General features: G+C 37.5%; 1 protein-coding gene across 1 annotated transcript in view; it reads right to left on the bottom strand.

Annotated features, from left to right (window-relative positions):
* Positions 1-16,733, bottom strand: part of LOC122087603 (RNA polymerase sigma factor sigF, chloroplastic) — a 17,840-nt gene extending 1,107 nt beyond the window's left edge. The window contains exons 1-10 of the mRNA XM_042656798.1: positions 16,379-16,733; positions 15,688-15,755; positions 15,107-15,171; positions 12,709-12,860; positions 7,122-7,249; positions 6,807-6,983; positions 6,437-6,710; positions 6,104-6,334; positions 2,535-2,675; positions 2,135-2,332 (exon numbers count right to left, since the gene is read on the bottom strand). Coding sequence (XP_042512732.1) covers positions 2,135-2,332; positions 2,535-2,675; positions 6,104-6,334; positions 6,437-6,710; positions 6,807-6,983; positions 7,122-7,249; positions 12,709-12,860; positions 15,107-15,167 — 1,362 coding nt within the window. The 5' untranslated portion in view covers positions 15,168-15,171; positions 15,688-15,755; positions 16,379-16,733. The remainder of the gene's footprint in view (positions 1-2,134; positions 2,333-2,534; positions 2,676-6,103; positions 6,335-6,436; positions 6,711-6,806; positions 6,984-7,121; positions 7,250-12,708; positions 12,861-15,106; positions 15,172-15,687; positions 15,756-16,378) is intronic.
* Between the last annotated feature and the right edge of the window lie 546 nt (positions 16,734-17,279).

Genomic DNA, 17,279 nt, shown 5'->3' with positions numbered 1-17,279 from the left:
GGATAATGGAGGGCCGAGGGAGGCCCCAGGAGACAACAATTAGCTTGTTCCTTGGGGGTCTAAAATCAGACGCTAACAAATGCAACCTATCTTAGAGCTGACCTCAAAGTAGATGGTTTTTCAAGTCTGGTCAAACAACCTGGATTTGGAACTCCATTTACACAGATTACGCTCCATCCAAATATGATTTATGGTGGCACCAAAAGCAAGCTTCCCAATAGAATCACAAATGGTATGCCAACCAAAAGTCATGTCAATCCAAATCCATTCTCTAGAAAAAGGAAGGATTCTTCTGTGGGAGGGCCAACAGGAACTGAGGACCTTCCAGACAAAGTAGGTGAAGGGACGAGAAGAAGAGATGGTCAACATCTTTGGTGCACGATGAGCCCTTTAGAACGGATGAAATCCCAAGCAGAGGTATAGGCGTCTTATTGGTAAGCTGATTTACTTGACAGTGATTCATCTTGTCATTTCCCTTGCCGCAAGCGTTGTTAAATCAGTTTATTGAGACACCAAAGGAGGTTCTTTGGGTACGATATATGAAAGGTACTCCAAGAAAAGGGTTGGTTCTTAAATATCTAGATATTATTGGTATCTTGATGCTGACTGGCCTGGTGCTGCTGATGATAGAAGATCTACTACTAAGTATTGTACCTTTGTTGGCAATCTAGTTACTTGGAAAACTAAGAAACAGAGTATAGTTGCTACTTGCTAGATCAAGTGTTGAAGCTGAGTATCGTGATATAACTCACACAACAACTGAGTTTATATGACTGAAAATTCTCATGGAAGAGCTTCGTTTTCCCGACACTAAACCGGTGGAGATGTTTTGTGATAATCAAGCTACCATTCAGATTGCTAGTAATCCTGTTTTTCATTTTCATTTTGTGTGGAATGTGGTTATGAAGAAAGTTATCTCTAAGCCTTATGTTCGTTCTTTAGATCAGTTGGGTGACATTTTCACCAAAGCTTTGAGCCGAGGCCCATACTTAATCATGGGTTCCAAGTTGGGCATGAGAGTTGTATATGCTCCAGCTTGAGAGGGAGTGTTGGTAAGAAGTACTAAATCACTACCTTGTTAACTGAGACGTACTGATCATGTTGTGAGATGTATTGGGTTATAAAGTGAGAAGTAATGGATCAATCCCCTACTTAAGGGGCATACTTGTCATCTTAAGAGTTTTATAATTGAATTAATACTAAGTGACCAGACTGGTAGGGTAACTTTTTCCCTGTTCATCGATCAATTCCCTTGTCTTCTCTTTCTTTCTCCATTCTACCCTATTCTGTGTCCAGTTCTGGTACAAACTTTATTACAATATCTGAAGATTGCCCATAAGTTTTCTTCGGGCTATATTTTCAGAGGGTCAAAACTTGACCAGTCATGCCTGATTTTGGTGTCACCAGAGCAGGTTTGTAGCTAGATATCTCACAAACTCCACACAGAACACATCCAAAGTTATATGGGAGGCCTTCTGATCAATATATTGATAAAGCATCATTCATTACGCAATTCACCCTTTTTTTTTTTTTTTGGACTTTTGATAGGTATATTCATCTATTCTTAAATTGAGCTAGACTAGGAATATAGTTATATGGAGTCGACAAGGATTCCTTGTCTAATTGATCTTGAATTATGAAAGAATTGTTTTCACAGAATGATGCTGGGTTAGAGTTCAATAAAATCTAGATGGTGCAACGCTTTCGAGGCACAAAGATCTACGGTATGGTCCCAACGAGGCCTCTCTCTCTCTGAGTCTCTTTTCTTCTTTTTCTCCCTCATTCTCCCTTATGTAGTCCAATACCTACTTTCCATTTCTGACAGACAAACACCATAAACCTCCATTGGGACCAAAACAGACCTTTAAAATCTATTTTCCCTAACCTATTCCTCCCATTGCGCCTAGCCCTAAATATGTCATCAACTTTATGTCCAAGAAACTCTAATCTGATCACCTTGCATCAGCATGTCAAAAATCTATACATATTGGTGTAACGCGGGACCACAAGAATTGCGTTTTCTTTTAAACAATCATTTAACAATAAGAGTTTACAAACTAAACAAAAAATTGTGGTAATTCTCTTCCAAAATCTATTCTTAGCCAGCAGCAGAAATGGGTACAAGAAATATTACCTGAAAAGTGGTATCTTGGTCTGCCCAAACCTCTTGTTGCATTGAGAGAGGCCTTCGTGTAGACAGCAACAGTCTTTCCAACTTCTGAACTGTAATGCCAACACGTTTTGCAAGCTGCTCATTTGTTGGATTAAAGCCTTCACGTATGCAGAGGTTCTTTGCTTTGTTCACTTGTTTCAGGAGGTTATATACATTCTCCTGCAAATTATATATTTTGGTCATGGTCATTCCTTGGTAAGGGATTAGAGTTCTGATTATGGTACATGTAGATCCGAAATCTGTTGGACCTGGTAGGAATTGGTCCAGTTTGTATTGGAGTCCTAAGAAACACCTAAGTTTCAGCCTTGATTGAGAGAGATCATAAGCAAGGGAAAAGCAAAGAAGTAATGAGAGTCATTACAGGTATACGGATTGTCCTGGAATTCTGAAATATGGCTTTCGTAATTGAATGCCGTATCCACCAGTAAGCATATGTAGAGAATCTGCAACCAGCCCGCGGTATGAACTTCTCGAGACTCTTCATAAGACCCATGCTTCCCTCCTACAACAAACAGAAAACTGTTACTGGGATACAAAATCACCTTTTCCAAACTGTTACTGGGATACAAAATCACCTTTTTCTTTTATAGATATTAAATGCAAAATTACCCTGGACAGAGAAGGACCAGAAGTTGACCTGTCAATGTACATTTACTTCTCTAAGATAATTAAGAAATTCCAAACTTCCCAATTTTACTGTTTGAGTAAAAGGAATCCAACCCATATAAATAAGAATTGTAAGGATGAAGTGGGGTTGTGGGTGGGTGGTTTGGGAAAACGAACCCAATTTTTCCACCACTCATGACAGACCAGACCTATAGAGCTTTGTCGTTGCAGATCTGACAAATTTCTGAAATTCTCTTTAGTTTCCACAGTTTCCTTTTTCTTCTTATTTAATCTGTGACTTACTTTAAACTACCCCAAACCACCTAAGAATAGTTTATCATCATGATCTATGCAAATCTCTGCTCCTGCCTTAATAATAAGTGTAAATTATCTCTCTCAGGAAGGAAGGATTAAATACAGGAACAATCAGATGAAGGAAACAAACTTCCAGCTCATTGAAAAAAAAAAGAGGTATGTCAGAGAAAGACTTTTGTTACTCAAGTTCCAAGCAAATTGAGCAAATCGACTTATTTGTTAATCACCGCTATTGAAAGTCTGAAATCTGATGAACACAGTTCCTAATAAATAAATGGCTTTGCAGAAATAAAATTCAAATTAGCAACCAGATCAGAAAATCTCTATTAAGTTGGCAATTCATCTCTTTTTTTTTTTCAGTCACCCTAATAGATTTTATTGGGAAAATATAATTCAAAGCAAAAATAGAATGTGCCTCTAAGATCCAAAACCTCCTTTGGTTCATTTACGAAGCGATTCTCTGCCTTTGTGTTCCGATAAACCCAAAAAATTCTGTAAAGGGGAAGGACAGGGGTTTTTTTTTTTGTTTTTTTTTTGGGGGGTGGTGGGGGACGGGGAAGCCGATATTGGGAAATCTTAAGTAATGAGCTGAGCAAATGAGATTGTGGATTAAAGGAAGAAATAGCATAGTAAAATGAAAATTAAGGGAAAGAGGCTTTCAGGGTGGAGATAGTAGGAGAATAATCATGTTTGCTATGCATTTCCCATCCATGGTAGAATTCCTATTCCATTTATAAAGAAAGATGGTAAAATGAAGGTGTTTATGATGGGAAACAAAAACCAGCAGTTTCTTGTCACTCAAGGAGGTGGCAAAGGTGGGCAGATCCCCGGAGGGGGGGCAAAGAGGAGCAATTGTCCCCCCTGAAACGGTTGCGGAGATGGTATCAGAGCAGAGAGGTCAAGTGTTCGACTCCTGGGAAGTGCATTGGAAGAGTTTTCCCAACATTTCCTCTCTCTCTCTCTCTCTCTCTCTCTCTCTCTCTCTCTCTCTCTCTCGATGCCACACGAAGGAAATGTTGTGTGAGCTCTACATGCAAGGACCATGAGATCTTGGACTACATCAACACTCCCCCGCATATGCAGGCCAAGATCCCATGGTCCTTGCACGTGGAGCTCACACAACATTTCCTTTGCATGGCACCAAGCAAGAACAAATTTCGGGATAACTCTTCCAATGCACTTCTCAGGAGTCGAACACTTGACCTCTCTGCTCTAATACCATGTTCACTACTGTTTCACCTAAAAGCTCAAACTGTTAGGGTATACATCAACACTCATTATATTGTGTGGATGTGCACCCAGCCACTGCAGTCAAGATGATAAATTGACAATCCTGATGGCTGATAAGGAATCTAAAACTGTTCCAGCAAGCAGTGATCAAAGTTACAGAACCAGTCCTCTTTGCAGTGGAGAGGATGTTGGTGAATGAACCCATTTCTTGATAGCTCTAAACCTAAGAAATCAGAGGAAGATGGGAACCTTGAAGGCATTCTTAATGCCTTAACCTGTGCCTTTTTCATCTCCTTCAACTGAAAGGTTTCATTCTTATAGATCTGCAGAGCTGCCATTTTTAGGGGAATCAAGCAGAGTTGCTTGAACTGGGACAAGAGAGTCAGAGCAAGACATGTAGAAAAGAATGCACCACTACCGGCTAAAAAGACAAATGGAACAATTATCACCAAAAGTATGGCAGCACAACAACCAAGTATGCTCTCCAAGCAAGCATTAACTTTAAATATCAGAAATGAAGACACAATTAAGGAAAAGTAAATTATTAACAAACCAAAAGAATATCACAAAATTAATTACTATTAGTTGTTCGTCTCTCACATACATTAAAATTTTTAATTCAATATATTTTTTATAGATAATAAAATTCAACATGTTTGTTGTTTGTGAGATCTCAATTAAGACAACACACTAGTACCACATGTTATGAAAGAAAAGAAACCGCGGACTACAATTGACAGAAGACATTGCCGATAAAACGGTTGAATGGAAAAATAGGATTTGGGTATCCAGTACCAAGTAGTGGGGAAAGGACGTGATGATTTGCTGGGACTAAGGTAGAATGGGAAAATAGGATTCATGTAAGCTTAGGACTTGTTAAGTTTGGTTGTATCTAGGGAAAATGTCTCTCAGACTTTCCCCCTTTATTTAAAAATTTGGGAGATAAATCAAACACTTTTATTGGATTGGAGAAGGGCCAAAGGATCACTATACTGTACAAGGCCCAGGAAAAAAGCTCTAGAAAAAGTATTAACCAAAAGCCAGCTTCCAGACCCTTTTTAATTTTTGTAGCAGACAGAACAGAATCAAAGGCCAACATGATTGTCTTTTATTAGGCCTCCCATGCTTCTCTATAAGAAGGCTGGGTAATTATCAAGGGCCCTACTACTTCTTTACAGGCAGAGGCCCCACTTTTCAGCCAGTCTCCATGGAAGAATAATGCTCTTATTTCAATTCAACCATGTGGAGATACAGGCTTACAGCATGCCCGACTCAATCTCTAATCACATAGGGGAACCTATACTGACCATCTATTTGGTTTCTGTATCCACTTTAGCTGTTGGCCCACCGATTACAGTAGTTGTCTTTCGTAACACTAGCTTTTAAAGGTTTATAAATTTTAACTAGAGAAAACTGAAAAGAATGAGGCCTTTCAGTTGCCATGTGGTAAGGTGATATGTACAGTAGTTTTCCTATGTTTAACTCTTGTCATATGTGGAGCCCTTTCAGCCACCAACTAAGCCATCATGCAGAAGATTCGTGGCTTATCATATGTAACAAAACTAGCGAAACTGTCCATCTTCTAATTAACCACCTAGCAGACCAGTACACATAAACCCAAGGAAAAAAACAATAAAAGGAAAAATAGAGAGAAGCTCAAGGGATTTCTTTGTCAAATACTTTACTTTTTTATTACAAAATTAAAATCAAGTTCCAAACAACAAAATGTATTTATCAAATACTTTGCTCCTTGTACAATTTACAAGCATCAACACTGACCTGCAGCAAATCTTGAAGGCTCAGACCCCGTCCTAGGTATTGTTTAGCTACATGCACCACCATACGCAAATTGGCAAAAATCATCTTTTCTCGGCTCTTGTTACCCAAAATAATGTGTGACTGCAAAACTTGGCTACTCATCCCAACAGCTTCAGCCCATTCAACCAAAGTTGGTTGACGCTCAAACTGAGATTGAAGCCTCTGCTTCACTTTCTCTAATCTTAGCAACTCCTGTTAAAAAACATAAACAAATGATAAATTAAGAATAACAATAAGCCTTATTTGGAATGGAGCCACGTCTCATTTAAATTAAGACAGGAACTGAAGGCATGCCTGTACTTGAGCAAACAGTTCAGCTTCTTCCTTTACAGTCAAAAGTTGTTTCTTCTCAGGCCCAGACAAAAACAACTGAAGAGGATCAGTTGAATCAAGACCTTCACGTATCTTTTTCTGTTTATCTGCCTTTTTCAAATCAGAAGCCCCAGAGTCAACAAATTTTTGTTTCAGAACCTTCCGCTTCTTTGATCGTCTCTCCAACAGTCGCGTTGATTTTACCGTCACTTGCTCCTCAAGTGGAATGAGATCAGCTGAATTTGAGGGGCACAAACTGTAGAGAAGTTCTAGACATCGGTCAAAAGCGAAAAGCAAAGCACACTTGAAAGGGAAAGCAGAAACGGAGAAGCAGTTGTCAAAGGAAACCAACCCGGGAAGAAGGCTTTCATTGAAATCAGCTCCCAGTAGTTGGTAATCTTGGGCTATAGAAGCTGCTTGTTTTGAGGCAAGAACTGCTCCTTTTGCAAGTGCAAGTACATCAGATGGTTTAACATCCACAACCCTATCTGCATGTGTTGGGACCGACTGCAGAGGCAAGGATGGCAATCTGCAATTGTAGTTGGGCCATGGACAACTAGTAATAAGAAAAATGTGGGAAACAAATAACTGGCATTAACTTGAAAAATTGTGTTGATGAAGCTACTATGAGTTGATTTATGTAAGAAGGAAAGAGAGATGATCTTACAAATACCATAAATCAGGCCTATAGAGCAACTGTCTTTCAACGTCTTCCAGATCTTGGTCAGATACAGAGCTTTTCTTCTCTTCATGGAACAATGCCCTATTGCCCAGCAGCCTCCTGTCCAATGTTGCCTTTACAAGTAAAGAATTAAAAATTCATAAATAAAAATTACAGACAAATGTTTGAATTAAATTTCAGAAAGCAGTACAAATAACAAAACATAAATCTTTGCCTCCAAAATAAAAATAATAATAATAAAATAAAATAAAATAAAATAAAAAAATGTAAGAGAAATCATGGTTTTAAGTATCGGTGTGTATCATGCCGTATCGGCCGATATGTATCGGTATCAGTAGGCATCGGCATGATACATACCGATACGCTATAGGGAATTTTTGGACCCTTTTTGTGTATCGGTGCATCGGTAGTATCATATCGTGTCGTACCGTATCAGTACCGATACATACAATACTCCACGATACAAACTTTTGAAAACATAAAAATTCCTGTGAGTATTGATACATATCACACAGTATCGTACTGATACGTACGATACGGCTACGTAAGTGTGGAATGTGCCTTTTTTGTTTGAAACAAACACTTCAAACTCTCTTACCATTTATCAACAGTTTTCTATATTTCTCTTCTTTCTTCCCCTTTGATTCACACACCTTTTTGGAGACTCAAATGGTAGATTGAAGGAAACATTGTGGAAGTGAATGGTTCAAACTTCAAACAAGGAGCAAAGCATAGTCCAAGAAGAACCTTGAACTTGAAAGTTGAAAGACTTGAATAGTAAGTTCTTGAATCTTTACTCACTTTTTTTAACTTTAACCTTAGATTTTCAAGTTTTTTTACAAATCTAAAGTTCATCATACTTAGAATCACATTTTGTGCATCATTATTACATGAAATCATTGGATTTATAAGGATTCACACACTTTTTTCAAAAGAAAATGAGGATTTCAATTTTTTTCAAATTTCTTAGATCTACTCATGCTCAATGGTTAAAAATATTTAGATTTTTTATATGTTATGTAAAAACAAGTGTTCTACAACTTCCATGGAAAATTTTGATTTTTCTCAAAAAAATGTATTTTCTTAATTTTTTCATCCCGAAATTAATTAAAAAAAATTAAGAAAATTTAGTTCATTCAACTCTTAAAAACAATGTCATAACTTATAATTACTAAATACATGATTTCAAATAAAACCCACATTTTTACCCCCAAAAAGTGAGGGTTTTAAATTTTTTTTTTTTTTTTTTTTTTTTTTTAGATCTACTCAAATATATTGGTCCACACTATGTTGATTTTTTATATGTTCTTTAAAAACAATTAATCTACAACTTCTATAAAAAAAATTAATTTTTCTAAATAGTTTGTATTTTTATTTTTTTATTTTGAAAATTAATTAAAAATTGAAAAAAAAATACAATTTTTTTAGAAAATTCAGTTCATTTTAGTTTTAAAAAAAAAATTCTAATTTACTTGGCCAATGACCATGATGTGAAATTAGATGCACAATTTTTTCCAAAAAAAGTGTGCATTTCAAGTTTAAGTAAATTTGGAAAAATACAAAAAATTCTTTTTTTTTTTCTTTGGATGGATGCATCTCATTTTAGTTTCTAAAATAATGTATTACTTACTAAATACTAAATCAATAAATATACATATTAAGATTCATTATGTATCTTTGTAGGAAGATGACGCCTAAAGAACGGTCTAGGGATATTGGATGGACTACAGCCGAGAAAGTACAAGGCAATAGGTTATGTACAAAATGCAATTACTGTGATACTATCCACCTAGGAGGTGAAATTACCAGACATAAACAACATTTGGCTGAAGGATTTTCTAATGTTGCCAAATGTACCAAGTGCCCAGATGAAATAAGTAAAGCAATGAGGAAGCACTTGAGGGGAAGTAGAGATAAAGCAAAAAAAGCTGTTGAAGAAGATGATAGATTGGTTGAGAATCTAAGGGATCATGAGGATTATGAAGGATCTGATATGGAGGCAGAGGATGAAGATCAACAGCTTGCACGAGCGATGCATATTTCAAGGGAGGAAGCAAAAGAAAAACAATGGATAACAGAATAGCTGAGAAGAAGTCAATCTGTAGGACCTAGGCATGGTGGCCCGATGATTTATGAACAAGGTTCTGGCTCTAGAAGTCGTCTAAGTGTAGATATTGGAGGCACTGTGAAGGGCATGTTTGACAAATTTGCCTCCAGTGGTAAAGGTAAGGGGAAAAGAAACCCAGAAATTAGAGAAATGAGAGATGCACCATATAAACATCATGATGAAGGGCAACAAAGGATTGAAGAGGCTTTCCAACCAAAAACATTGAGTAAGAAAATTGGAAAAGCAATCTGTAGGTGGTTCCACAGTTCTATTCCACCTCACAAAGCTAAAGATCCGTACTTCAAGGCTATGGTCAAGCAGATTCAGACATGTGGGAAAAATGTGAAGCCACCCACACCCCATGAAATTGCAGTGCCATACTTAGATGCTATTGTGAAAGAGATGAATGAATACATTGAAGAGCTTAAATACAAGTGGCCTGAATATGGAGTGACCATCATGTGTGATGGGTGGAGTGGACCGACGAGGATGTCCATCATCAATTTTTTGATCTATTGTGATGGGAAAACAATATTCCATAAGTCTTTCAACGCATCCTCAGATATCAAGGACTCAATGTATTTGTTTAAATTAATGGATGAAGTTGTTCAGGAAGTTGGGCCAGATAATGTTGTCCAAGTTGTGACTGATAATGCCTCCAATTTCAAAAATCCTGGTACTTTATTTATGGTGAAGTATCCCACCTTGTACTGGACACCTTGTGCAGCCCATTGTATTGATTTGATGTTCAAGGACATTGATGAAATGAACAAAGTGCAGACATTGGTTTCTGATGCCAAGATGATCACCAACTTCATCTACAATCACAGCTGGGTGTTAGCATTGATGAGAAAGTACACAAAAGGTGACTTGGTGAGGCCCGCAGCAACAAGGTTTGCAACAAATTATATTGCACTTGATAGTATTCAAAACAGAAGGAAGGGCTAGTTAAGTCATTCACCTCTAATGATTGGTTCAGTAGTAGATATGCAACCACTGAAATTGGAAAAACTATTCAAGACCTAATCACCTCAACAAAGTTTTGGGAAAGGACATACCGATTTACTAAGATTATGCAGCCACTATTTGTGATACTTAAAGTAGTTGATGGTGATAAGGCACAGACGATGGGAAATATAATGCATTGTATGGAAGTTGTCAAACAAAAGATAGAAGAGGAGAACCCAAAGTCATTTAAGGCATTTTTGAAGATTATAAATCGTCGATGGGAAAATAATTTGGTTCAAGACCTTCATCGGGCAGGTATTTTTTCAATTAAATTTCTAAGTGACTTTATTAGTAATTTAATATACTTAATCGTTAACAATAAGTAATATGTAACAATGTCAATGTGCAGCCTATTATTTGAATCCGGATCTGCACTACAAGAACAATTTAAGATTTAGGAAAGATTTGATGGAATATGTGAAGGATGTTATCAACAAGTTAGCTCCTAATATTGATTCGGCCAAAGATGCAGTAGTAGTCTACTAAACTTACATATTGAATCATTGATTAATATTCAATACATTGAGTGGCATATTAATATGTTAATACATGTATAGGTGAAGTACTTCCGAGAGGCCACTCAAAGGTTTGTTGATCATTTAGCTATCCGCGCTAGAGGAACACAACACCCTGGTAATTTAGGCTTAATCAATTATCCTTATATTTCAAATTTATTTCGAACTCCTAATGTTGCAATTATCTTTGTACAGCTGATTGGTGGATGAACTATGGATGGAGTGCTCCAAACTTAAGGCCAATCGCAATGAAAATATTATCATGCACGGCATCCTCAAGTGGTTGCGAACGTAACTGGAGTATGTTCGGATTAATACACACCAAACCTCGGAATCGTTTGAGTTATGAGAAGCTAGAGAAGCTAGTGTATGTGCACTACCACATGAAATTGAAGATGAAATATTTAGAATTGGAGAAATCAGGGGATGATATTGACGTTAACCCAATTGACATCACCCACATACTCGACGAGGAAGATCCAATTAGGGGATGGATTGATGAGACTGAAAATGTTTTAGTGTTGGACAAATCATCTAAAGATCGACGAGAAACCACACCTGATCCCATTATAGAGGACCTCATTAGAGATATAAATGAAGATTTTAAAAATTTTGTTGATGATGAAACCCACGCACCATCAGCTATGGAAGAGGATGATGATAGCTCCAATGATGGCGATATTAGGAGGACGAGTTCAGGTGCTACATATAGTGTAACTCAACCAGATAGTGATGATGATGATCAAGACAAGGATGGTGCTAATGATGATGATGATGATGATGATGATGATGATGATGATGATGATGATGATGATGACGGTGGTGGTGGTGGTGGTGGTGGCCAAACTTATGTACCAGTACATTTCACAGAGGAGGTTGCATTTACACATGCAACCCAAGATAGTCATCATGGTACTCGTACACAACCAAAGTCTTATAGTCAGAGGGGTAGGCGATCCCACAATCCGAGTGCTACTGATGCATTGATGAGTAGCATGGAGTCAATGAGCATTAGTTCAGATCCCGTTGGTTCCTCATCCGGACATGGACACCAAGTATCTTCAGATGCATCTTCAAGCAATGGATATGGGATTTATGTAGGACAATCATTTGGCAATCCAAAGCAGTACAAAAGTTCAGATCATGCTAGTTCATCATCTGAACATGGACACCATGTATCTTCAAGTGCTTCTTCAGGCTATGGATATGAGACATATGCAGGACCAACATTGGCCACTCCTGAGCAGTACAGAAGATTCTACAATGAATGGGAGACCCACTACCATAAATATTTCAACTGGGGTAAATATTGTGCCTATATTCGACAAGTGCAGAACATCATCTTAGTTGCTCCTATTGAAGAAGAAGGTCCTAGCCAAGGATTTGAACCACCACGACACTCTTCATGGCACTCATCACAGTGGCAATGGCAATGAAGAAAGAAAAAACTATAAGAAACCTCATCATTTTGAACATTTTCAACTCAATATATTTGTCTATCAATATGATACCCTCTACTTAGGTATTTATGCATTCTACATGTTATATATAGTTTTTTTTAACCATTTTTTTATGCAAAAGTGTATAAAAATGTGTTCCCGATCCATTTATGTGCGTATCTTTAGCGTATCTTAGCGTATCTCCGATACGATACGATACTCTCCGATACGTATCTTAATTTTGACCGACCTATACGGCGACCGATACCGAAACTTTAATCCTTGAGAGAAATAGTCTATCAAATAATAAAATCAAAAGTTTCTCCCACAACCCATTCAAGGATCATTACCAAAATATGAGTCATGGGACTATAAAAAATCATCCCAAAAATTTCTCAGATGATTTAATTTTCTGATCAAATAAATAAATGAAAAGGAGGAGAAAAGAGAGCCTGCAGCTTGGATAAATGCACAGCTACATAAGTGTATACACTAATACTCACCTGGGATGTCTTATCCTCCCTAATCATGTGGAGAGAGGACCTAAGGTCATCACGCTGCTCTTGCAAAAGCACTGACATAGGGAAGTAACAAGTCATGGATGTAGTTGGCACAGACGTGACTGCAGGAGTAGCTTGCTCGCAAAGAATTGGAACTACAGGAAAAAATGGAAAACACATGACGTTCTGAAAAATACAAAAAGATCCAATAAATTTAAACAAGAGAGAGATTCCAATCACAAGAAAACAAGCGTTGTTCATTCAAGATCCTGTCAATTAAAACTGGGATGGAGCAAGAAAAGACAGCATTACTTGTCAAGAAGAAACAAGAGCTCAAAAAGTCATTCTTGTAATTCTTGCAGCAAAACATAGCAACCAACAAAGTGGATGGTACAGATTGAAAACAGGGAGGTTAAACTGTTGAAGTGTGGCTCTCAAAAAGATGACCCTTGGGGAGGTACTAGGAACCACCTCACTGCCTCTCATCATGACAAGATCTTATAGCAAGTTAGCAACCCTACATTTTAGAAAGCCCAGACCAATACTCAACTCAGCCTTATCCCAACTAAATGGGGTCGGCTATAGCCCAGATCAATACTGTTCCAATTTTCACAACAGATCCATGTCAGACACAGACACATGTACCATTGCCCCAGCTGTGTAGATAACATTCAGTCCATCACAATGTTCCCAGTTTTACCTAACCTTAAATGCAAACACCAAAGCTTGATAGTTTCTGCTTTTACAGGGGGAAGTTGGTTCTATGACATTCAACAAGTGAGCCTATAGAAAGGACATATGCTTGTTCAAGGGAAGTGTTCTGGCAATAGAAACAGGAGCATAAGAGTTTTAAACAGAGGTAAAATCCCTCATACAATAACAACAACTCAGACTTTTCCCAACTAAATGAGATCGACTACATGGATCCATGTGAAAGTGGAAAAAAAAATAATATATGCTAGTAAAAGTGCATGTGCAAATGCGTGTGTGGTCTTCTGTTAAGAGAGAGAGAGAGAGAATTGAAGGATGTTTATTAACAATATACATCATACAGACTAGCTTGAAGTTCTTAATGTCAATGACTAAAACAATAATTATTGGCCTCTATGACTTTGATGTTGACCATCTTTGATTGGAAGGCCGAAGGCTGGAACTGGACACAGATAGAATAACTTAAAATATTGGCCCCTCAACTAAGCAGCTCACTTTTGGGTCTCCTCAAGGGTGCCTCAGTTCACAGGTTATGAACATAACATCCTACATTTTGGTACTAATTCAAAATGCTGAAACAGAGAATCATCCTACCATACAAAAACCCAAAAGAGGATACCGGTTGTCTTGCATGCCAAGGCTAAGAGTAAGAAGGATTCTCATCAGATATACAAACAAGTCAGAGTTCATGAGAATGAATGGGAAAAATTGAGAAGCGGCCTAGTAAAATCAGTTCCCAAATGCAAATGACTAATTAGGCATAGTCTAATTATGCATATATATGGGCATAGTAATTTCCCCATACTCATTTGGAATAAGACTCGCACGTAGACAATTGTAGTGATATTTCAAGAAATGTTTCTCATATGAATTGCTTAAATGATCTTTAACTTTGAAACAAACTTCCCTTTTCAGGAATCCATTGATTATATCACGGTTTGCATGCATTTTCACTCCATTCAAACCTGAGTATAAATAACTATTCTCTAAAAAACAATGAGTACTAAAACATGATATTTGGCACCGCTATGCTCAACGATAGTCATAGCTATATCAATAATAGGAGGAAATGATGTTAGTCATGACATAAGAAAACAACGAACCATGAACCAGATTAGTGTCTTTTTCAAAAACAAAAACAATGCAATGGAGAAAGTCAAACGTGCCAATAGTAGTTGGGGACTATATCTTTGTATCGACCCAATGCTTCCTCAATCCATCAAAGTGTCTGTCATCAGGATATGAACTAAAGATATCTTGAAAATGTGTTGTTCTGCCAAAATATAGAAGATGTGAAAACTGATCCTATTGTTATGGCACTTACGTTTAGAGGAGAGAAAAGCAATTACCCTAAAACGAAGCACTTCAATGGAATCTGAATGACAGATGAAGATGAAGATAAATCTCAAGTCAAAAAACAATAAAAAATTGAAGATGAAGAAAACCCCCAATCAAAGATTGGCATTGCATAAGCACCTAAGAAGAAATGAGAATTTTTATGCTTTCAAGAGGACAGGAGTGATGATACATATCAAAGATAATCTATTCAATCCATTAAATGAAAATTGAAGAGATCATTATTTTGAATACAATTTTCTTCAAGTTTATAGCACAAGAAAAAAGGTTAGAAGCAAAGAAGATAATAAGTAAAAAAGATATAAAAACTAAAGATAGTTAAAGATGAACTCACTTTGTAGGGCCGATTTGTCTACCATTGAAAATCGAAAACCAAATCCCTTGGTACACACCATGATTCTGCTTTGCACAACAGAAATTGAGTTAGTATTTGTTTTGCAACCTCCTTCTATCCACAAAAGTGAAATTGACATTGCTTTCTTCATTCAAAGTGGGTCTAGTACTTGCCATATTCTTGGTAGGGACACCTCACCGATCTCCCATGTGGGTCTAGTACTTACCGTATTCTTGGGTATCACAAATGGGATACCGCCAAAAGTATATTTGGACAAGTTGGTTTCCAACATTCTCCTAGAGGTTAATATTGACATATTGGCTCTTTAAAATTCAAAACTAGGAACCTAACGAAGATTTATAAGGATCATCTGAGAATATGTTCTAACTACCTTGTTTGATCTTAAATCAACATGCCAATTAAAGACTCAAACTTGAATATATGAAGCATGCAACTTACATTTGATTACCACAACTTAATCCCTGTTAATTCCACTAATGAACTGAAAATCAAGCTCAAAACTTTATATGTTAAAATTGTTGCAAAACCACTAAGTCATATGAAGAGGGGGAAAGACGTACCAGTGCAGGCTTCGACCAAGAAAACAATGCACCCGATGAAGCTAAGAAGACACAATCCGCAGGAGTTCCTGATCAAAGAATCAAAAGTCAAAAGGCCAAACCAAAGTGAAATCAGGGCAATACTTTACAAGCATGACATCCCAATCTCCACCAATAACAAATAGTGCAACTGGCTATGCCAAAACTCATGAACCCACTAATTTGACTAAACTCGCTTGAATTACTACGCCTCGCTTATATAAACACTTAAGGCACTATTATTTTCTATTTGCAAAGACTCGTAGCAAACAATGCGAGGTTCAGAGAGGCAAATGGGTTTGTCCATTGGGTAGTCAAAAGACCCCCACGTGACTTGGGGGTGGTGAAGATGGGGGTAGAGGAATAATCTTCCAGTGAATTGCCTTCTCCATTCACCAGGGTTCTTTCTCTCTTCTAATCTCAAAACAGACCCAATAAGACATGAAAAACCTGTGTCCGCATCCGTATCTATGGCCACTGCCAACCCACTGTCATCCTCCCAAGGAGAAGGATACCTGCATCCATCTCTATGTGCCCCAATATCTCTCTTGCATAATAAAAAGAAAAGAAAATCAAGCAAATAAGAACCCTAAGAACAACAACCAGTGCTCCAACCACAACCACTATGATAAGTTCCGCATAAGAATCGAATGGGGGAAGTCAAATTCCTTACCCTTCACTTTTCCGGCGGTCTGGCTATCTGAGTTGCAGAAAGAAAGTCGAATCGAAGGAGACGGGAGTATACTGAAGTTTTGCAAAGACGAAGTCGTTGCCTCAGTGTTGAGACACCACCGCTTCTATCACAGACAATGCATGGAGAGTTTGCAAATCTTAGAACTCAGAAATCAACAAAGTTTCCAAGACTTCCACATTGAAGAGAATTTGAAACACAAAGGAAGAGGATTCAGGGAAGGTGTTCAGACAAGGGGGTTGGATAGGTGAAGGTTGCGAAGAGTGAGGTGAGGCGGATATGCAAGGAAGGGAGAGGTCCGAGGACCGTGAGGATATGATAGTATGATATGGGAAAGAGAAGCATGTCCACTAGTGTGGCCACTGAACCAGCATGCAGCTCAATAGGGGAGCGTGCGGAAGCATCTAGGCTGGTGGCAGCACTGTCATTTTATTCCCCGCTTGTGTCTGGGTACAGAGACACAGGCATACGGGCAAAGTTCTTTTCTCATGAGCCCGGATCAAGTCCTCGTACTCGTCGTTTTTGCCGACATATGTAATCCACTAAATTTTACTACCGAGATTACTTATAATACTATTATCACTCTCTCTCTTCGTACTTAAATGTCTTTTCTCTCTCTTCTATTATTTTTCTTTATATATATTTAAAAAATATATATATTTTCTATTTTTATGTAAATTATTATTTATCATTTTAATTAATTTATTCCAACAATATTTATACTAAAATCTCAAGTCCAAAATACCGTTTTGATAACTCTATAGGTGGAGAAATCTCGTTTCTTTTAACCGCGGTGATGGTGATCCATTCATCGTAGTCCTCATATGAATGGAAGAGGATATTATAAAGGTATTTTGAACTTGGACTAAAACCCTATAGAGAT

The sequence above is a fragment of the Macadamia integrifolia genome, chromosome 8, assembly GCF_013358625.1.
Source record: "Macadamia integrifolia cultivar HAES 741 chromosome 8, SCU_Mint_v3, whole genome shotgun sequence".
NCBI classification, from domain to species: Eukaryota; Viridiplantae; Streptophyta; class Magnoliopsida; order Proteales; family Proteaceae; genus Macadamia; species Macadamia integrifolia.
This window is presented reverse-complemented; position numbering and strand designations above follow the sequence as displayed.